Source organism: Hyla sarda, chromosome 5 (assembly GCF_029499605.1).
Source record: "Hyla sarda isolate aHylSar1 chromosome 5, aHylSar1.hap1, whole genome shotgun sequence".
NCBI classification, from domain to species: domain Eukaryota; kingdom Metazoa; phylum Chordata; class Amphibia; order Anura; family Hylidae; genus Hyla; species Hyla sarda.
In genome coordinates this window covers 236,533,872-236,556,994 of record NC_079193.1, presented here as the reverse complement: position 1 = coordinate 236,556,994, position 23,123 = coordinate 236,533,872, and the positions used below count along the sequence as shown (strand labels likewise).

The window sequence follows — 23,123 nt, the reverse complement described above, 5'->3', positions numbered from 1 at the left end:
CGAAATATAAAAATTGTCCCCCATACTGCTGGCAGTAAAAAAATAAAGATGTACATACCTTCCTCCGCTCCCCCGGGATCCTCTTCCTGGTTGCCGGTGGTCAGCGGGTCATACTGCGCTCAGCAAGTCACCGGCCGCAGTGAAGTCCCGACTCGGCCGGCGATAGGCTGAGCGGCAGTGTGAGAACACTTCAGGACACAAAATTCTTCACTACACCGGTACCTGCTGCCGGGGCTGAAAACGTCACACTGCCGCTCAGCCTATCGCCGGCCGAGCCGGGACTTTACTGCGGCCGGTGATTGGCTGAGTGCAGTATGACACCAGTAAAAAGAAGAAAGAAATTGTTCAGCTCACCACTTGCTGAGGACATCGGTAGATGGATATGCGATTGTCATGCGGTTTTAGCAGGTGGGCTTGGAGCACGGACCGTGCGGGCCGTATGCCGGAAAGTGCAGATCAAAAAGAGTGAAGGTCGGGGGTCCAGCTCACAAAAGTACTTTTGTGAGCTGGACCCCCGACCTTCACTCCTTTTGATCTGCAGTATGACACCAACCACTGGCAACAAGGAAGAGGATCGCGCCGGAACCAGTTACCGGAGGCCCCGGGGGAGCGGAAGAAGGTATGTACATCTTTATTTTTTTACTGCCGGCAGTATGGGGGGACAATTTTTATATTCTGGAGTTCTCCTTTAAGGTGTACCTGTCAGATCCCACAAAAAATAACTTTAGTACCCAATTCTGACCATTTACATCTACCGTATTTTTCGTCCTATAGGACGCACCGACGTATAAGACGCACCCAATTTATAGGTGCAAAATGTAAAAAAATAAAGATTTTGAACCCAATAGTGGTCTTCAACCTGCGGACCTCCAGATGTTGCAAAACTACAACTCCCAGCATGCCCGGACAGCCGTTGGCTGTCCGGGCATGCTGGGAGTTGTAGTTTTCAACATCTGGAGGTCCGCAGATTGAAGACCACTGCATAGGAAGTAATACTCACGTGTCCCCGCTGCTCCGGACCCATCTCCGCTGCCCTGGATGTCGCTCCATCGCTGTCGCCGTGTCCCCGTCACTCCGGAACGTCTCTGCTGCCGGGCGGGTATCCTCGCTCTCCGTCGCCGCCATCATGTCGTTACGCACGCCGACGCACGTACGCAACGACGTGATGACGAGGAAGGAGAGCGCCAGCCATACAGGGGATCCCTGAACGTAGAAGACACAGAGGAGGCAGGTAAGGTCCCTCCCTGTGTCCTGTAAGCACTAACCCGGCTATTCAGTCGGGCTGTTTGGGAACAGCCGGGTTAGTGTCACTTTCCCTTCAGACGCGGCGGTCAGCTTTGATCGCCGCGTCTGAAGGGTTAATACAGGGCATCACCACGATCGGTGATGTCCTGTATTAGCCGCGGGTCCCGGCCGTTGATGGCCGCAGGGACCTCCGCGATAGGGGTGTATTCGCCGTATAAGACACACTGACCTTTTCCCCCAGTTTTGGGGAAGAAAAAGTGTGTCTTATACGGCGAAAAATACTGTAATTTTTATGCCTCCAACGCCAATATTTATTGTAAAAATACCAATCCTTTCAGGGAAATAGGGTATGTCTCTCACTTGTGGTGGTGGGGAGTGATTGGTGTGTCTGCTCATGTAGCCTTGTCCATGACTCACGGACAAGCCAGATGCTGCTGCAGGAACGGTTAGTGTCCCTGTAGTTATGGGAACCCCTAGTGGTGGTATTTTTAAGGAGCGGTTTTCTTTATTAAATATTCAAAAAAAATTTAACAGCCATATTACAAAAGGTCTTTCATTTTTATCAGTAACACAATATAAAAAGTTTTGGGATCTGACAGTGCCCATTTAAATGGGCATTGTCATTAAAATAATTTTTTCTGCATATGCTACAGCAGGTAAAATAAATAAGATTTGTAATTTACTCCCTGTAAAAAAAAAAAAAAAAAAAAAAAAGTCTTTTTATGGCCTTATAAATCTGGCCACTAGGGGTCTCCCTTCTGATCCAGACCACATTCTGTCTGCTCAAAAGCACAGATTTTGGTCTCCTGCTGGACTGGCAGGAGACCAGACTGTCTGGCCATAGGCAGTGAATAGTACTCGCTATCCCTGTTCATACACAGGCAGAGAGAAAGCGCTATTCACTGCCTATGGCCAGACAGCATTTCCTGAGTTTAGTCTCGTGCCAGGAGAACAAAGTCTGTGCTTTTGAGCAGACGGAATGTGGTCTGGACCAGAAGGGAGACCCCTAGTGGCCAGATTTATAAGGCCATGAAAGTGACCAAAAGAAGAAAAAAAACAACAACTCTCTTTTACAGGGAGTATTATTACAAATCTTATTTAGCTGCTGTATCATATGCAAAAAAAATTATAATTTTAATGACAGTGCCCATTTAAGTGTCCCTGTAAGTTCAAAATTTTGACTGGCCAGAATCTCAGTGCCCCACTGCTTCAGTCCTCAGCTCTCAGTGATCTCCGTCCTGCTTCACAGGACGTCGAATAGCCTAATAATGGGGCAGCAGGATGGAGATTGCTGCGAGCAGGGATAGTGAAGTGCGCTATTGCTGCTTCTCCCTGATCGTGGGAGTCTCAGCATTGACACCTCTAAGGATGAAAATGTTTGACATGTCTTTGACACATCAAAAGTTTTCTGAAATGACTGGGACATTTTAATTAATCCTCTAGTGCCAGATGAATACAGTAGCTTAACTATAGGATCATTTTTCCATAACTACAGTATGGCATGTGGCTCTTTCAGCTGTTACAAAACTACAGCCTTTTTGTCAGAACATTCAGGGAGCTGTAGTTTCTCAACAGCTACAGAACCACAAGTTGTGGACCAGTTATAAATGGGCAAGTATGTGGACATGCCTTTAATTACAGGGGGGGTGGGGGAGGAAAAAAAAAAAATGTTTCCAAGGGGCTAAAACGGAACACAATCTACTTGTCCCTCATGAAAAGCCACTTGTTCTGGTAGACAAAATGATTTCAATTAAAATAGTACATAAATAAGGTCTTTATTACTTTTTTTCCTCCTCGTCCTATAATAGCCATAACTCTTATTTTTCCATCTACAGACTAATATGAGGGCTTGAATTTGACCAATTATACTTTGTAATGACTCTCTCTTCTTCCATGGCCAGCACTCCACTCCACCCATTCAGCCCAGGCGTTAATTAACAGGAGACTTCCTCCTAGCATTCTCCCAGCCCTCTGACAGGGAGCACATGGTAGGTGTTCATACTGGTGTGGTTCTCTGTGGCGGCCATTGTTTCTGTGGTGCTTTGTCTGTGGGGTGGTGCGGCCCAAAGCCAGGGGCACGGTCGGGCAACAGTGGGGCTGCCTGGCCACTGGGTCATTCCCCCTGTGAGCTTGGTGTCTAGGAGGCAGTGGTCGCCGCCCAGCGCTACGCCAGTGTTAGGTTAGGGACCCACTCTGACTAGATGGCCTTGACGTGGCGAGTGGGCTTGTACTTTTTGATCAAAATGAATACTAACAACCCGTTCGTGTTTTAAATTATGCTGACAAGTAGATCAAAATACAAATGGTGGCTGTGCGGCTGTGTTTTTCGATTTGTTTTATACTTTGTAATGACACCTTTCACTTGCTCATAACTTATGCTCTAAAACACAAAAAATAAATATTATTTGTGAGGTGAAATTGAAAAAAAATATGCAAATTTGAGAGTTTTCTTTTTTTCGCCATTCACCCTGTGGTCGAACTGTTATTTTGATACTTTAGGTCAGGCTGATTACACCAATACCAAATTTGTTTAGTCTCTGTCATGTATTACTAATTAAAATTTTTTTTTTAAGCTTTTTTTAATTTTGAAAAAAATTCCTGACCCCTATAACATTTTTATTTTTCTGTATACTGGGCTGTATGATGGCTCATCTTTTGGTTCCGTAATCTGCTGTTTGTATTGGTACCATTTTGGTACTGATCAGACTTTTTGAACACTTTTTACATAAAAAAAAAAACCATCTGTGATTTGGGGTCCTGGGGTCTTCTGCTTTGGTTTGAGATCGAAAAAAAAAATGATTAAAAAGTAAAATATAAGCATAAGTGGTAAAAAATTAGCCCTCATACTGCCCCGTATACGGAAAAATTATAAAGTTATAGGTGGTCAAAATAGGGCAATTTCAAACATACTATTTTTTGTGGAGATTTTTTGAAAGTGGTACAATTATTTAAAAAAAGCATATAGCATGGGTATCATTTTAATCGTACTGACCTACAGAATAAAAAAAAAAAAAAAAAAAAAAAAGTGTACAGCGTGAAAACAAAACCTTCTAAAATTTGCAAAATTGCGGTTTTCTTTTCAATTTCCCCACATAAAATGTACGGCGCAACCAAAAAAATATTATTTATTGTAAAATGAGTGATGTCGTTACAAAGTAAGATTGGTGATGCAAAAAAACAAGCCCTCATATTGGAATGTGGATGGAAATATAAGAGTTATGATTTTTAGAAGGTGAGGAGGAAAAAATGAAAATGCAAAAACAAAATTGGCCTGGTCCTTAAAGGGGTACTCTGGTGGAAAACATTTTTTTTTTTTTTTTTTTTAAATCAACTGGTACCAATTTCTTTTTTGCCTTGTCCACAGTGCTCTCTGCTGACACCTGATGCCCGTATCAGGAACTGTCCAGAGCAGGAGAAAATCCTCATAGCAAACCTATGCTGCTCTGGACAGTTCCTGATACGGGCATCAGGTGTCAGCAGAGAGCACTGTGGACAAGACAAAAAAGAAATTCAAAAAGAAAAGAATTTCCTCTGTAGCATACAGCTGCTAAAGTACTGGAAGGGTAAAGATTTTTTAATAGAAGTAATTTACAAAATCGGTTTAACTTTCTGGTAGCAGTAGATAAAATAAAAAAAAGTTTTCCATCTGAGGGCATGGTCCTTAAGGGGTTAAAACTTGCCATGGATGAAGAGGAGATCCACCCCACTAGACCACCAGGGATAGTTATAAAATCCCTTTAGACACAGCTGTCAACTTTGAGAGTGGCGATCTAAAGGGTTAATAGCCGAGCCGTGGCGATCACCCATGCTGGGCTACTGAAATCAGCTGGGGGCCACCGGGTATGGAGCGGGCTCAAGTCAGAAGCCTGCTCCATACACCCTGAGTGCCGGCATTATAAAAATAAAAGGGGGAAATCGTCTGGCCCTGCTTGCCCTATACAGGGCTAAATGTATGAAAAATTCACCTGCCCGGCACCCAGAACTACACGTCCCGGGAGTCGGGCAATAGGATTTCCACATCCCTGAATTTAGCAAGATCTGTTATTTCAGCCTCATTTATTGTTAACAGGTACAAAGAATCATGGCATGGGCAACCCTAAGATGACCAGGTGCATGGAGTCATCATAACCGCTCACAGCCCCATAAAGACGTTGGGGAGGAAGGCCGAGGTGCACCTGATGTCCTATGATGGTGTAAATGCACAAATATATACATAATGCCAGAATTACTGATTTTTAGTCACATAACTCATTTATATTCTCCCAGTGGGACTCAAAGCACTTTTTTAGCACATGCTGTTTACTTAATTGGCTGTTGAGAGGGTATAAGTGTCCGATTTGTTCAGTTTCCCAAAGTAACCCTTTAATAGTTAACCCCTCGAGTACACAGCTAATTTTCAGGTTTTTGTTTTTCCTTCTCGCCTCTAAAGAGCCATAACGCTTGTTTTACCATCCACACACCTATATGAGGGCTTGTTTTTTTTGCATGACCAATTGTAGTTTGCAATAACACCTTTCATTTTACCATAAAATGTACCCTGAATTAAAAAAATATTTATTTGTGGGGAAAATTGGAAAAGATGCAATTTTGAAACTTATATTTTTACGCAGCGCACTTTAAAGTAAAACTGACATGTTCTCTTTTTTCATTGCATCAATATGAATAAAACGATAGCCAAATTTACATAAAAAAATTAAAAAAAAGGTTGAACTTTTTTACAAAATAAGTCCATTTGAAAGTGCCCTATTCTGACCCCTACAACTTTCTTTTTTTTCTGCATATTGGGCTGTATGAGGGCCCAATTTTTTTGTGCGGTGATCTGTAGTTTTTTATTATTATCACTTTTACTTAAATCTGACTTCTTACTTTTTATTACATTTTTTTTCTGGGATGTGTTGTGACCAAACATCAGCAATTTTGAACTTTGGTATTTTTCTTTCTGTTTACGCTATTCACCATATGAGAACATTAATATGATCTTTTAATAGTTTGTACATTTCCGCATGCAGCAATACCATATATCTATATTGTAAAAGGGTGGTGAATTTAATCATATTATGTAATATAAACATAATTGTATATTAGGCCTCCTTCACACAGACGCATGTGCTGCGTATCTTACGCTGCGGATCCGCCGATGATGGACCCTACAGTGTGCCTCCAGATGTGCCTGCTTGGAGCAGCAATCCACTGCTATATGCGAGTCGCCATGCGCACGGTGTACTTGCTCACATGGCGGCTGCTCTCCCTGCTCCCTGAGCTGGGCCAAGAGAAGCCGCGATGTGTGCAAGTATACGCGACTTGCACATAGCAGTCTGTCTGCTCATAGCAGCGGATTGCCGCTCCAAGCAGGCACATCTAGAGGGCACACTGTAGGGTCTATCATCGACGGATCTGCTGCGTAAAATACACTGTGGATCCGTCCGTGTGAACGAGCCCTGAATATAACCTCATGTCCACATATATATTTTATATAAATACAGGTAAAACTCGAAAAATGTGAATATCGTGCAAAGTTAATTTCTATATCGTGAAACTAATATATGAGAGAAACTCATCACATGCAAAGCAAGATAGTTCAAGTTATGATTTGTCATAATTGGGATGATTATGGCTTACAGCTCCTGAAAACCCCAAAGTACCTCCCAATTACTATGATTTGGGGAGCCATGTCCCAAGTCCAGGGTCAACGCATCCGTCTACTAGGAGATTTTGGAGCACTTCATGCTTCCTTTCCTTTTAAGTTGCATTAATGAAATATAAGTTTTTTTTTTTTTTTCTTACATGATATTAAAAAATTTGTAGTTTCACCTGTATATACAATAAATATATAGTTATAGGTCCCTTACATGTATTTTTGAAGACTTTATATTTTACTATTTTCTTTTAGGTCCAGAAGGCAGACTATGCAAATAGATTCCGAAAGTGCGGCACAGAGGAGGTAAGGAGACATCTGGTCACCATCATGACTCTTTGGACCCCTGCAATCATGCTTTGGGTTGTCCAATGAGCATCACAAAGTCCCAGTAATATTTTAGATGACATGATCAGTATTGATCATGGCATCTAAAATGTTAAATGCTGATAGCAGCCGGGACCTGCAGTCTATGAGGAGAGTGCAGCTCCTGCGCTCGCTTTATAGTCCATACATGTATGTAAAATTCTGCTATTCTTACCCCTATAAAAACTATTTCATTTTTCCTGTTAAAAGGGCTCATTATTTTTTTGGGACTATTATATTCTGTGATATGACAAGTACACTTTGAGCCGAAACATACTTGTCTCATGTAGAATGGATGATTTATTATGCAGTATTCCAGCACCTAAATCTTTCTGCTGACACTCACCTTCTCAGCTATGCTGTACAATACTTCATCCATCTTCATACATGTTGGATCCCAGTCGTGTCCAAAGCGGATTACCAACACACGGTCTTCCTCGGAAAGAATGGCCTGGTCAACTTGCCAGCCATTGTGCAAATGTGGAAGCATATAAGACATGATGTCACGTTTATTTTACCCTATTAAAAGATATAAAAAGCATAAGCAACAATTAAAGGGGTATTCTATTTAAACAAAAACAGGCCTTTTTTCTTTCAAAGACAGCTCCCTCATTGTCTCCAAGTTGGGTGTGGTTCTGCAGCCCAGCTCCATTGAAGTGAATGGAGCCAAGTTGTAATACCACACCCAAAGTGGAGACAAGGAGGGCGCCTGTTTTTTTTATTCTTGGAATACCCCTTTAAGATGAAAGCTTTCTGTGGGCACTATTAGAAAGGCTTCATTTTTACCCAGTTTCCATCATAGAGGGGAATTTTTTTTCTTAAAGCACACACTTTATTATAAAAACATATGCTCAATAGTAAGGGGAAAAAAACACCAATTACAGAAAGAAAAAAAAGAAAGTATAGTGTAATGGCTTCTTAACACCTTAAGGACCAAGCCCATTTTCACCTTAAGGACCAGAGCGTTTTTTGCACATCTGACCACTGTCACTTTAAGCATTAATAACTCTGGAATGCTTTTACTTATGAATTTGATTCTGAGATTGTTTTTTTAGTGACATATTCTAATTTAACATAGCAGTAAAATTTCGACGATACTTGCATCATTTCGTGGAGAAAAATTCCAAAATTTCATAAAAAAATTGAAAATTTTGCAATTTTCGAACTTTGAAACTCTCTGCTTGTAAGGAACATAGACATACCAAATAAATTATATATTGATTCACATATACAGTGTGTCTACTTTATGTTTGCATCATAAAATTGACAAGTTTTTACTTTTGGAAGACATGAGAGGGCTTCAAAGTTCACCAGCAATTTTCTAATTTTTCACAAAATGTTCTAAATCTGAATTTTTCAGGGACCAGTTCATGTTTGAAGTGGATTTGAAGGGCCTTCATATTAGAAATACCCCATAAATGACCCCATTATAAAAACTGCACCCCTCAAAGTATTCAAAATGACATTCAGTAAGTGTGTTAACCCTTTCACAGGAATAGTAGCAAAGTGAAGGAGAAAATTCAAAATCTGCATTTTTTACACTCGCATGTTCTTGTAGACCCACTTTTGTATTTTTATAAGGGGTAAAACGAGAGAAATCCCCCCAAAATTTGTAACCCAATTTCTCTCGAGTAAGGAAATACCTCATATGTGTATGTCAAGTGATGCAACCCCCCCCTGTGGACCAATCACAGTGATCTGGGGTGAAAGTTCAGATCCCCCGCACTGCCCGCCCCTGGAAGTCGGGCAGAACGGGGGGACGAAGCGCTGCAGGGGCTCGCGGGGACCTGCGGCATTCGGGGGGAACACGTGGGGACCGGCGGACTTACCTGATCCAGCGGCGGGACCGAGGAGAAGCGCGGGACCGGCCACGTGGACGAGCAGCGACGGGTAAGTATGTGGTCCTCAGAGGCAGCAGTGAAGATCTTCACTGCTGCTTCTAGGAGTCTGAAAACTACAACTCCCAGCATGCCTAGACAGCCTTTGGCTGTCTGGGCATGCTGGGAGTTGTAGTTTTGCAACATCTGGAGGGCCCCAGTTTGGAGACCATTGTATAATGGTCTCCAATCTGTGCTCTTCCAGCTGTTGCAAAACTACAACTCCCAGCATGCACTGACTGTCCAGGCATGCTGGGAGTTTTAGTTAAGCAACATCTGGCCCTTCAGATGTTGCCGAACTACAACTCCCAGCATGCCCTTCAGCTGTCTGGGCATGCTGGGAGTTGTAGTTTTGCAACAGCTGGAGACACACTGGTTGGGAAACATTGTTTCTAACTCAGTGTTTCCTAACCTGTGTGCCTCCAGCTGTTGCAAAACTATAACTCCCAGCATGCACTAAAAGACCATGCATGCTGGGAGTTGTAGTTTTGCAACATCTGGAGGGCCCCAGTTTGGAGACCATTGTATAATGGTCTCCAATCTGTGCTCTTCCAGCTGTTGCAAAACTACAACTCCCAGTATGCACTGACTGTCCAGGCATGCTGGGAGTTTTAGTTCAGCAACATCTGGCCCTTCAGATGTTGCCGAACTACAACTCCCAGCATGCCCTTCAGCTGTCTGGGCATGCTGGGAGTTGTAGTTTTGCAACAACTGGAGACACACTGGTTGGGAAACATTGTCTGTTTCTAACTCAGTGTTTCCTAACCTGTGTGCCTCCAGCTGTTGCAAAACTATGACTCCCAGCATGCACTAACAGACCATGCATGCTGGGAGTTGTGGTTTTGCAACAGCTGATGCAACCCCCCCCAAGCCCCCCCGCCCCGCCACCCCCGTGAATGTACAGGGTACATTCACATGGGCGAGGCTTTTACAGTGGGTTTCTCGCATCTTGAGATGCAGCAAATTTTGCGCTGGGAAACTCGCTGTAATCCCCCCTGCCCATGTGACTGTACCCTAAAAACACTACACTACACCAACACAAAATAAAATAAAAAGTTAAAAACACTACATATACACATACCCCTACACAGCCCCCCTCCCCCAATAAGAACGTCCGGTACACCACTGTTTCCAAAGCAGAGCCTCCAGCTGTTGAAAAACAACAACTCCCAGTATTGTCGGACAGCCGTTGACTGTCCAGGCATGCTGGGAGTTTTGCAACAGCTGGAGGCACCCTGTTTGGGAATCACTGGCGTAGAATACCCCTATGTCCACCCCTATGCAAATCCCTAATTTAGGCCTCAAATGCACATGGCGCTCTCACTTTGGAGCCCTGTCGTATTTCAGGGCAACAGTTTAGGGTCACATATGGGGTATCGCCGTACTCGGGAGAAATTGCGTTACAAGGTTTGGGGGGCTTTTTCTTCTTTAACCCTTCATGAAAAGGAAATGTTGGGGTCTACACCAGAATGTTAGTGTAAAATTTTTTTATTTTTTACACTAACATGCTGATGTTGCCCTATACTTTACATTTTCACAAGAGGTAAAAGGGAAAAAAGCCCCCCAAAATTTGTAACGCAATTTCTCCCGACTACAGAGATACCCCATATGTGAGCGCAAAGTGCTCTGGGGGCGCACAACAAGGCCCAGAAGGGAGAGCGCACCATGTACATTTGAGGTGATTTGCACAGGGGTGGCTGATTGTTACAGCGGTTTTGACAAACGCAAAAAAAAAAAAAAAACACATGTGACCCCATTTCGGAAACGACACCCCTCACGGAATGTAATGAGGGATGCAGTGAGAATTTACCCCCCACAGGTGTCTGACGGATCTTTGGAACAGTGGTCCATGAAAATGAAAACTTGTACAGCCCACTGTTCCAAAGATCTGTCAGACACCAGTGGGGGGCAAATGCTCACTGTACCCCTTGTTACGTTCCTCAAGGGGTCTAGTTTCCAAAATGGTAAGCCATGTGTGATTTTTTTTGCTGTTCTGACACCTTAGGGGCTTCCTAAATGCGACATGCTCCCCGAGCAAAATTTGCTCTCAAAAAGCCAAATATGACTCCTTCTCTTCTGAGCATTGTAGTTCGCCCATAGTGCACTTCAGGTCAACTTATGGGGTACCTCCATACTCAGAAGAGATGGGGTTACAAATTTTGGGGGGTATTTTATGCTATTAACCCTTGCAAAAAGGTGAAATTAGGGGGGAAACACATTTTAGTGGAATTTTTTTTTTATTTTTTTTTTTACATATGCAAAAGTCGTGAAACACCTGTGGGGTAATAAGGCTCACTTTATTCCTTATTACATTCCTCAAGGGGTCTAGTTTCCAAAATGGTATGCCATGTGGGTATTTTTTGCTGTTCTGGCACCATAGGGGCTTCCTAAATGCGACATGCCCCCCGAGCAAAATTTGCTCTCAAAAAGCCAAATATGACTCCTTCTCTTCTGAGCATTGTAGTTCGCCCATAGTGCACTTCAGGTCAACTTATGGGGTACCTCCATACTCAGAAGAGAAGGGGTTACAAATATTGGGGGGTATTTCCTGCTATTAACCCTTGGAAAAATGTGAAATTTGGGGGGAAACACACATTTTAGTGAAAAAAAATAATTTTCTTTTACATATGCAAAAGTCGTGAAACACCTGTGGGGTATTAAGGCTCACTTTATTCCTTGTTATGTTCCTCAAGGGGTCTAGTTTCCAAAATGGTATGCCATGTGAGGGTTTTTTGCTGTTCTGGCACCATAGGGGCTTCCTAAATGCAACATGCCCCCCAAAAACCATTTCAGAAAAACGTACTCTCCAAAATCCCCTTATCGCTCTTTCCCTTCTGAGCCCTTTACTGCGCCCGCCGAACACTTAACATAGACATATGAGGTATGTGCTTACTCGAGAGAAATCAGGCTACAAATATAAGTATACATTTTCTCCTTTTACCCCTTGTAAAAATTTTAAAATTGGGTCTACAGGAACATGCGAGTGTAAAAAATGAAGATTGTGAATTTTCTCCTTCACTTTGCTTCTATTCCTGTGAAACACCTAAAGGGTTAAAATGATGACTGAATGTCATTTTGAATACTTTAGGGGGTGCAGTTTTTATAATGGGGTCTTTTGTGGGGTATTTCTAATAAGAAGACCCTTCAAATCCACTTCAAACCTGAACTGGTCCCTGAAAAATAGTGAGTTTGAAAATTTTGTGAAAAATTGGAAAATTGCTGCTGAACTTTGAAGCCCTCTGGTGTCAACCAAAAGTAAAAACTCGTCACTTTTATGATGCAAACATAAAGTAGACATATTGTATATGTGAATAAAAAAATTTTTTATTTGTAATATACATTTTCCTTACAAGCAGAGAGCTTCAAAGTTAGAAAAATGCAAAATTTTCAAATTTTTCATCAAATTTTAGGATTTTTCACAAGTAAAGGATGCAAGTTACCAAAAAATGTTACCACTACGTTAAAGTAGAATATGTCACGAAAAAACAATCTCGGAATCAGAATGATAACTAAAAGCATTCCAGAGTTATTAATGTTTAAAGTGACAGTGGTCAGATGTGCAAAAAACGCTCTGGTCCTTAAGGCCAAAATGGGCTTGGTCCTGAAGGGGTTAAAGTCGGATGTGTAAATGATTTTTTTTTCTTCACTAAAATGCTGGTTTCCCCCCAAATTTTACAAGGGGTAATAGGAGAAAAAGCCCCCCAAAATTTGTTAGGCAATTTCTCCTGAGTACGAAAATACCCCATATGTGGCCCTAAACTGTTGCCTTGAAATACGATAGGGCTCTGAAGTGAGAGAGCGCCATGCGCATTTGAGGACTAAATAAGGGATTTGCATAAGGACGGAACCGGATGCAAGAATGACACTTGCCTCCGATACCAAAAATACCCTATGGCAGTGTTTCCCAAACAGGGTGCCTCCAGCTGTTGCAAAACTTCCAGCATGCCTGGAATGTCAATCGCTGCCCGGCAATACTGGGAGTTGTCTTGCAACAGCTGGAGGCTCCGTTTTGGAAACAGTGTCATACGAGAATTTTTTTTTTTTATTTGGGGGGGGGGGGGGGGAGAGGTGACTGTGTAGGAGTATGTTTGTATGTAGCGTTTTACGTTTTACTTACTATTTTGTGTAATGTTGTATAGTGTGGTGTTTTTAGGGTACACTCACATGGCCGGGGTCTACAGCGAGCTTCCCGCTGGGAGTTTGAGCTGCAGCGGAAAACTTGCTGCATCTCAAACTACCACTACCAGCGTGCCCTTTGGCTGTCCGCGCATGCTGGGGTTTGAAGTCATGCAACAGCTGGAGGCACACTGGTTGCAAAACACAGAGTTTGTTACTTAACTCAGTGTTTCGCAACCAGTGTGCCCCCAGCTGTTGCAAAACTCCTGGAGGCACAGCTGGAGGCACACTGGTTGCGACACGACACGATCGCCGGTCCCGGGACATGATCGCTGGTCCCGGGACATGATCGCTGGTCCCGGGACCATCCGCCATCTTCCCCCCGCTCTGCCCAGACATCCAGGGGCGGGGCAGAGCGGGGATTTCACCTCTAACCTCCCGCACCCCCTCCTGCCATTGGTCGCTAGTCCTAACGACCAATGGCAGGGGTTTAGGAGCAGCTGCCACCTCGCTCCTATCACTCAGGATGGATCGGAGCGGTCTCTGACTGCTCCGATCATCACTATTTTCCGGGCGATCCGGTCACCAGAGACCCGATCAGCCCGGAACCCCGCAAGTCCTTGTCATTAGTCAGTGACTAACTGACTGACTAACGACAATGATCTGCAGCAGGGGACCAGTCTGATTGGTCCCCTGCTGCATAGTGTCATCGGTCAGCTGTCCAGAACAGCTGAGATGACGTTTCTATCACCATCCCAACGGACATGGTGATAGAAAATGTATTGGACGTGTATACACGTCCATTTGCGTCAAGTCACAGAAAAAATGGACATGTATACACGTCCATTTGCGGGAAGGGGTTAATACAGGCAAGAAACAACATCTAGATTTTAGGCTCCATTAGGCATATACATGCTGGCTACAAATACCCTCACTTCCTGTATTTGGACTCCTCATAGAGACACACAGGCAATAGCTGCAGGGACGAAAATATACATATTTTTTAACGAATGTATATTACAAATATACATATAATGGCATTATCTACATTATATAAAACGTTTGTTGACAACAGGTACACTAAGTGGCAGCCGTGGCCAATTGAAGTCAGTGAGCAGTGGCTGCCAGGATGACTCAGGAGTGAAGCCCCTGACAATGCGCCCCATGGCTGAACATATTTCTATGAGACAAAAACTGGACAGGGTTATGTTACACATACAGTAGTCCCTCAGGTTACAATATTAATTAGGTTGAAAACCTGGTAATTGGTTCTGAGGCCCCAAAATGTCATCCAAAAATAGGAAAAAGTGAGGATTAAACAAAAATAAGTAGATAACTAATATAGATAAAGCAAATCCTTCCATATAAAAGTAAGAAAGATCTGCTGGGAGCTGTAATCACTGTCTATTTCAGTGTTTTCCAACGAGGGTGCCTTCAGCTGTTGCAAAACTACAATTCCCAGCATGCCGGGCAGCCTTTGGCTGTCCGGGCATGCTGGGAGTTGTAGTTTTTGCAACAGCTGGAGGCACCCTCGTTGGAAACATTGGTCTATGTAGAGGACAGGAGCTTCTTCAGGGTCCTGTACAGTACACCGCAATGTCCTAAAAAAGTAAAATGGAGCCGCCCTTACTTGGAGTCCAAGCAGCTAATTTTGGCATAGGTTAAAAGTAGTACAGACATGTAATACATCCCTGTGCTGTAGGGGGCGCTACCAGACAGCCAGTCAGTGCATGCTCTTTAGGAATACAGGGGTTTTATCAGTGAATGCCCATTCTGATTGGTCAGTTCTTCCAGCCATTGACATGTTTGGCAGATTCCATAGCATTATATGTTGAGTCTGGTTTCAAGTTACAATGGTCCAGAAAAGACCATTGTATGTTGAAACTATTGTATGTTGAGGCCATTGTAAGTTGAGGGGCCACTGTATATGTAACTGTATCCAAATATGCCCCCCATGCCCACAGTATATTATATATAAATATATAGATATAGGTCCCTTGGTGGCTATAATAATATTCCCAGGGACCCAGGGACCTATAAGTATATATGTATAGTATATATTTATATACAATATATGGGGGCACATAGCCACCCAGGGACCTATAAGTATATATGTATGTATAGTATATATTTATATACAATATATGGGGCCACAGAGCCACCCAGGGACCTAAGTATATATGTATAGTATATATTTATATACAATATATGGGGCACATAGCCACCCAGGGACCTATAAGTATATATGTATGTATAGTATATATTTATATACAATATATGGGGGCACAGATACACCCAGGGACCTATAAGTATATATGTATAGTATATATTTATATACACTATATGGGGCCACAGAGCCACCCAGGGACCTATAAGTATATATGTATAGTATATATTTATATACAATATATGGGGCCACAGAGCCACCCAGGGACCTATAAGTATATATGTATGTATAGTATATATTTATATACAATATATGGGGGCACATAGCCACCCAGGACCTATAAGTATATATGTATAGTATATATTTATATACAATATATGGGGGCACATAGCCACCCAGGACCTATAAGTATATATGTATGTATGTATAGTATATATTTATATACAATATATGGGGCACATAGCCACCCAGGGACCTATAAGTATATATAGTATATATTTATATACAATATATGGGGGCACATAGCCACCCAGGGACCTATAAGTATATATGTATGTATGGTATATATTTATATACAATATATGGGGGCACATAGCCACCCAGGACCTATAAGTATATATGTATGTATGTATAGTATATATTTATATACAATATATGGGGCACATAGCCACCCAGGACCTATAAGTATATATGTATGTATGTATAGTATATATTTATATACAATATATGGGGCACATAGCCACCCAGGGACCTATAAGTATATATAGTATATATTTATATACAATATATGGGGGCACATAGCCACCCAGGGACCTATAAGTATATATGTATAGTATATATTTATATACAATATATGGGGCACATAGCCACCCAGGACCTATAAGTATATATGTATGTATAGTATATATTTATATACAATATATGGGGGCACATAGCCACCCAGGGACCTATAAGTATATGTATAGTATATATTTATATACAATATATGGGGGCACATAGCCACCCAGGGACCTATAAGTATATGTATAGTATATATTTATATACAATATATGGGGGCACATAGCCACCCGGGGACCTATATGTATAGTATATATTTATATACAATATATGGGGCCACAGAGCCCAGGGCCTATAACTACATATTTAGTATATGTATATCATGTGGATAAGGTAAAGCATTCCCCTTTATATGCAACAAAGAGCACTCTAGGAGGACCCAGTCCACCCATGGATCATAAACCAGTATATTCCAAACAGTGTCTCCAGCTGTTACAAAACTACAACTCCCAACATGCTCTCACAGTCTTTGGCTGTCCGGGAATACTGGAAGTTATAGTTTTGCAACAGCTGGGGGCACAATGGTTGGGAAACGCAGTCCTATGTAATAACCTAAGGCTCCGAGTGGATTGAATGGGCTCAGGACCAGATGCAGTCCCATGCACATGAGCCTATCCATCTCCAAAAGCCCAAATACTAGGGGTTAAAAAGGGTCCTCGTTACCGTCACTAATGCACCGCAACCGCCACTGGCACAACTCTCTCCACCGCTGAAGAAACACAGGCGCCGTAAAAGAACCTCCTGGAAACTTCCACACGCAAAACCTATGCCGCCATGTTTACTACGGGCAATGAAAGGTAACGGCCTCTCCCCTATTCAAAAATTCTATTCTGCATTCTATTCTATTCTATTGAACTGGAGGCAATTTAGGAAACCTCAGTAGCAAAGTATATTGCTTTCTCCAAAAATAAAAGCACCACAACTCTGGCTAAATGTCCTTTTGCCCAAATGAAAGATGGCGGCCTACGCCTCTGCCGTAAAGCCTACGCTCCAGCATCTGTGACGTCGCGCATGTGGTTCCGCCCCTCTCACGTGAACCCACTGTGTAAGCAGGATAGTCCGGTGTGTCACGTGACGAATCTTGTTTACGTTTAACCCTATGTGTGTTACTCTTGGTTTTCAGGCTTGTGGTAAATAAAGTGGTTCGTCGGCGCAGTTGACCAGGAATGTTGGAACTTGTAGTTCACCGGCTACTCGACAGCCACTTGGGGGGAATAAAGTGATGTAGAGAAGCGAAGGCATTATGTACAGGAGTGTATGGAGATAGGGTTAATGTGCCAACGGGTGAGGGTCAGAGCGGGTGAACACCGCGCATGCTCAGTGCCAGCTTACAGCTTCTAGTTTGCAGCGGCTGCTCTGTGAGTTCCCGGCTTGAGGTGAACGGAGGAATCTGAGATACAGAAGTGAGTGTGGGCAGTGCCACTGAGGCCTGGGTACAACCTACTTTTGGGGTGCCCGTGTGTTACCCCAGTGTATACAGGTGTGCCCTGACAATGTGCTGCATCCAGGGGAACAAAGAAGATTGGGGGAGATTTATCTAAACCTGTGCAGAGGCGAATTGGTGCAGTTGCCCATAACAACCAGATTACTTATTTAATTTTTAAAGAGAAGCAATCTAATTGGTTGCTATGGGCAACCACACCACTTTTCCTTTGCACAGGTTTTTGCAAAATTTCCCCCTTGTCTGCAGAAAAAGACCACCTGGTCCATCTAGGCCACTTTATAATTATGATAGTTTTATTTTAGGATAGATGTATGTTTATCCAAGCCAAGCGTAAAGGACATCTGCAGCAAAAAACAACTTTTCCCCTATCCATAGGATAGGGGATACGTGTTTATTCGTGGGGGTTCAAACGCTAGGACCCCTTGTGGTCTCCTGAATGGGGCCACGGTTCTGCCACGCAGGAGGCGTGCCGGCCGCAGCATGAAGTCAAGGCTGACACGCCTCCTCCATGTAGTTCTATGGGAGAGGCATTGAACTGTATGGGGAGGGGGCGTACTGTCGACGCTATGCGCATTAGCCACTCCCATAGAGCTCCAATGCAGGGGCCCGTTTGGGAGATCGTGGGGGGTCCCCCTTGCGATCAAACCTGTGGATAGGGGATAAGTTGTTTTTTGCTGCAGATGTCCTTTAAAGGGGTTATCCAGAGGCTATTGGGGTTCAAAAGTATGCCTATTATGTGGGGTATAACAATTAAACCTTTACTTACAATAATCTTCAATGATAGATGAGCTCAATTCACTTGGGCTGCAGACAATTCACATAGTTTTATTAAAAGGGTACTCTGGCGCTAAACATCTTATCCCCTATCAACAGGATAGGGGATAAGATGTTAGATCATGGGAATCCCGCTCCTGCAGAAGCCCCGTTTTTTAGTGCTTGATGGCGGGCGGTGCAGGGGACGGAGTATCATGACGTCATGGCTCTGCCCCCTCGTGATGTCACACCCCACCCCCTCAATGTAAGTCTATGGGAGGGGGCATGGCGGCCGGTTTTCACTCCCCCAGCTGGAACATGGGAATGAGCCGACCGGAGTCAGAGAGTGCCTCTGGTCGGCTTATTTTTGCCCCTTTTCTGGTTTTCTGACCAGACCTTAAACCATGGTATACCGCCCGGTTTTCACTCCCCCAGCCGGATCCGGTGACCGCATGGAAGAAACGTAGTGTGGACCCACCCTACCCCTGCACAGTGACTGAAGTTCAAGGGAAGACAGAGGAGAGTGACACACAGAGTGACAGCCTGTCTGGTATATCTAAACCAAAAATGAATTCTTACACCAAAACTATAGTCATTAATTAATAGTCAATATATATTTATTGAAAACACATTTAAAATGAAAAACTAAAGAAGCGTTCTGATTGGTTTCTATGGGCAACTCATCAAGTCTTCCTCTACACAGGTTTTAATAAATCTCCCCATTTGTCCTCTGATCAGGCTGCTGGTGCTGAAGTTCATCCTGGTGAACTCATTATACTAAGGGGGCTGAGGCTTTTACATCTTACATAATCATCTGGAATAAAACTAGTGACCCTAGCAGTGTGCAGAGTAAGCACATGTCTATTGTGGAGGTTGTTTCAGCAGCAAGAACAAAGATCTGAAATCTCCAGGTACAGTGCTTTTCTTTATAGTATTTTTGGAAGGATAAAATGGAAGATACCATGTTATGAAATGTCATAAAAGGGGTGGGGGGCACAAGTCTGCCCGATATACTGGAAAGTTTCTGCCAATGAGGGAGACAATTACAATGAACGCCATGATAGATATGCATTGTAACTCTCCTCTCACACAGCAACAAGGTGACTTCTAAGGCCAAGTTTCCAAAGTCAGAAGAGGATCCATAAGGAAGGAGAAGTGTAAGTCCTTCCTTTAAATGTCCTATTCCTTTTTAATACACTTCTGGCTTTGGCTCAAAAACTGCAGTGGCAGATCTCCAAAAACTGCCAGAGAAAAAACCAAGTGGAAACTTAGCCTAAAGCATATTTTCTTCATCGGAATATTGTTATCAGCAGCAACATCATCTCTGCAACCAGCCACTGGCCCTAGTGATCTTGTGCCGTATACTGATGATTTTATAGCACAATCCCATGAAAGTGATCGTGTCATTTACAAAAACTTTTGACATGCCATAGATTTTAATCTATCAGGGTCTCTGCGGCTATACCACTTTCTGGCTGGGGTCATCTTGTGAAGCAGTTGCAAGCCAGAGTGAAGTACCCCCTGCTTATTCTAATGATCGGTGGGGCTCTCAGCACTGACACCTCAACCAATAATAACTTTTCACATGTCTAAATGACAGGGACACTTTAAATGATTATATATTTTTTTGTTTGTTAGAACTTGCAAAACCTAACATTTTAACATTTTTCAATGCTATACTGTTTTAAGACATTGTTACATACTGTTATGACATCCCCTAGTATGCTTTTGATTTCCTCTCTAAACATCTTCCTACTGTGTCCAGTGCTGATAAGAGAATCCCCTTAAAGCGGTATTCTGGTACTGAACAACTTATCCTCTATCCACAGGATAGGGGATTAGTGCCTGATCGCAGGGGGTCCAACTGTGACCCCCGCGATCTCCTACTCAGCACCCTGGCTCTCCCCATGCATGCAGCTGTGTCGACCACCACAAGTAGCAGTGGTTGACACACCCCCTACATGCATCTCTATGGAAGAGCTGGAGATGCACAGAGCGTGTCCAGTGCTGATAAGAGAATCCCCTTAAAGGGGTATTCTGGTACTGAACAACTTATCCTCTATCCACAGGATAGGGGATTAGTGCCTGATCGCAGGGAGTCCAACTGTGACCCCCGCGATCTCCTACTCAGCACCCTGGCTCTCCCCATGCATGCAGCTGTGTCGACCACCACAAGTAGCAGTGGTCGACACACCCCCTACATGCATCTCTATGGAAGAGCTGGAGATGCACAGAGCGGTGCCTGCTCAGTACATGGAGAGAGCCTGGTTGCCGGGCAGGAGATCAGGGGATAAGTTGTTTAGGACCGGTGTACCCCCTTTAAACTGACAAAATGGCCCCTTTACTGAGGCAATGTCAGACCCAGTGGAAGAGTGTCTAAAACACATAATACATGTGGCAGAAGTCATGTATGAGAGTTTTCTATGGCACAAATTAGACCATAAAGGTTTTGTATTTGCAATAATAAATCTGGGCCATTCTATATGATCTAACAGAAAGTTTAAGATTTATTTCCCGGTCGCCATGACAGCACCACCTGAGAGAGGGACTCCACTCCTAGGGAAAGGAAACCTGAGGATAAAAAGAAGAACCATCTTCCTCGGCCTCAGTGTGTTTACTGTCCCTAAGCCTGTCTGGTGCAGGAGTCCCTGTCTCAGGTTTGGATAAAAGTGCTGAGGGCACTAAATCCCCGTAGTCTCTGGGTTTACACGGTCCTAACTAGCCTCCCTAGTCTGGGAGTATTGAGACTGGCTGGGCAGCGGAGTAACAGAGGAGGTCCTTCCTGTTCCTCTGCACGTGTCTTGCCGGCGCATTAAATGACAAGGAGGAGCGCCGGCAACTGATGCGTGTCACAGAAGTGACATCAGACGCTGGAATTTTGCAGTGCGGAAGTGCGGTTAGTATTTAGACCGCAGCCGCACAGGATTGCGTCCTCCGTAGTGGATGCCAGCCAACAATTGCCAGCATGAGCTCCAAGGAGGACCCCAGACGTAATCCTGCTGAATCCCCAGCAACGGTAGCCAGCGTTCCTGATTGAGTGTACCAATTTCATTTCGGGGATCTTTTCGTAATATCTGGTTTGGTTTATTACATTTTTTAGGGGGACGTACCTAGAAAATCATCTAAGAAAACCAATCATCTTGAAAATTGTAACACATGTAGATCAAAGTTACCACAGGGTTATGAAAAGATGACTTGCCCATCAAGTGCCATCTTATTATCAAGATTTAATTGGGTTGGAGATGCAGAATTCTGTGAAAATGCTTTAAATTCTGCTCGCGCTCCTGCTCCTTCTTTTGCTCCTACTCCTGTCACCCCTATAACCACAGTTGTGCAGCTGACAGGGTCAGAGGGGGAAGGAATTGCTGTAGAAATAGCTGAATCGGATGAAGATACATCTTCGGACGAGGATACCACTTCAGGGAGACCTTTTTTCCAATCCGAGGATACTAATAATCTGATTAAAAACGTACGGTTAGCTATGAATATTGAGGACCCTAGGGAAGAAAAATCAATTCAAGACATCATGTTTGAAGGATTAGAACCAAGGAAACGCAGAGCCTTTCCCATCCCTAGATTTTTATCCGGCTTAATTAAAAAGGAATGTGAAAATCCTGATAAAAAGGTTTATCTTCCCAGGGCCTTAAAAAGGAAATATCCATTTGACAACACTGAATTGACTGAATGGGAAAAAGTACCAAAAATAGATGTAGCCATTTCTGAGGTCTCCAGTAAAGGTGCCTTGCCTTTGGAAGACTTGGGAGTTCTACGCGACCCTATGGACAAAAAATCTGAGACTTTTTTGCGTGGAACCTGGGAGGCCTCCACAGCCTCTTTCAAACCTACTGTGGCGTCTTCTTGGGTCGTCAGGTCTTTGATTCTTTGGCTGGATCAGTTATCTTCAGATATCCAGAATCGGGTCCCTCATGAAGAATTGTTAAATTCTATTCATCAAATTAAAAAATCGGCGGCATTTCTGGCAGATGCATCTTTGGATGCTCTTAGGCTATCTGCCAGAACTGCCGCACTGTCTAACTCGGCCCGCAGGCGTGGTGATATTACTTCAAAAAACAAACTTTGTTTGGGCCTGTGTTAGTTGACATGTTAGAAAATGCCGGGGATAGGATGAAAATCTTTCCTTTCTCCCCTTACAAATCTAGACGTTACTCCCCCAATAGGATATCTAGGGGGCAAGGGCATAGGTCAGAGGATTCTCAGAGATGGTGTTTTCCCAAAAGAACTAAAGGGTATGTCTTCAATCAAGCCTCCACCAGTTCAAAAAAATCTAGTCAGCAATGACAGTATGGGGAAAATCGGGGGCAGGCTGAGAGGCTTTGTGGCGAAATGGGAAAAAATATAAAACAACACCTGGTTATTAAATACCTTAAGGGAAGGTCTACGCCTGGAGTTTCTCAGTCTCCCTCCAACTCACCTAAGGGCTAGTGGCACTCAGAGTTAGTGGCACTTCAAAAAGAAGTCCTTTCCCTACTAGAAAAAGCAGGTTCTTGTTCCTGTACCTCAGGCAGAAGTAGGGTTGGGTTTTTATTCTACTCTTTTTTTGGTAAAAAAAAAAAAAAAGCCCGACAATACTTACCGCACAATTATAAACTTAAAACCTCTAAATCAAAACCTTGTATACAAAAAGTTCCAAATGGAGACAATAAAATCAACAATAAATCTGTT

The 23,123-nt window shown here is 43.3% G+C and overlaps 2 protein-coding genes across 11 annotated transcripts in view; one reads left to right on the top strand and one right to left on the bottom strand.

Moving 5' to 3' along the window:
* Nucleotides 1-23,123, bottom strand: part of TXNL4A (thioredoxin like 4A) — a 29,598-nt gene that overhangs the window by 3,077 nt on the left and 3,398 nt on the right. The window contains exons 1-2 of one of the 4 annotated variants that reach the window (XM_056521365.1): nt 17,286-17,423; nt 7,593-7,765 (exon numbers count right to left, since the gene is read on the bottom strand). In XM_056521365.1, the coding sequence (XP_056377340.1) occupies nt 7,593-7,745 (153 nt within the window). In that variant the 5' untranslated portion in view covers nt 7,746-7,765; nt 17,286-17,423. The other 3 variants (XM_056521363.1, XM_056521366.1, XM_056521364.1) reach the window with 3 other exon arrangements.
* The window catches only part of LOC130273890 (glyoxylate/hydroxypyruvate reductase B-like), a 34,670-nt gene continuing 29,057 nt past the window's right edge, over nt 17,511-23,123 (top strand). For 4 of the 7 annotated variants that reach the window (XM_056521354.1, XM_056521347.1, XM_056521355.1 and 1 more), the window contains exons 1-2: nt 17,511-17,646; nt 19,179-19,351. The gene's annotated coding sequence lies outside the window, so the exon portion shown is untranslated. Of the gene's footprint in view, nt 17,647-19,159; nt 19,352-19,533; nt 19,598-23,123 lie in introns of those variants that run through there. The other 3 variants (XM_056521351.1, XM_056521349.1, XM_056521348.1) reach the window with 3 other exon arrangements.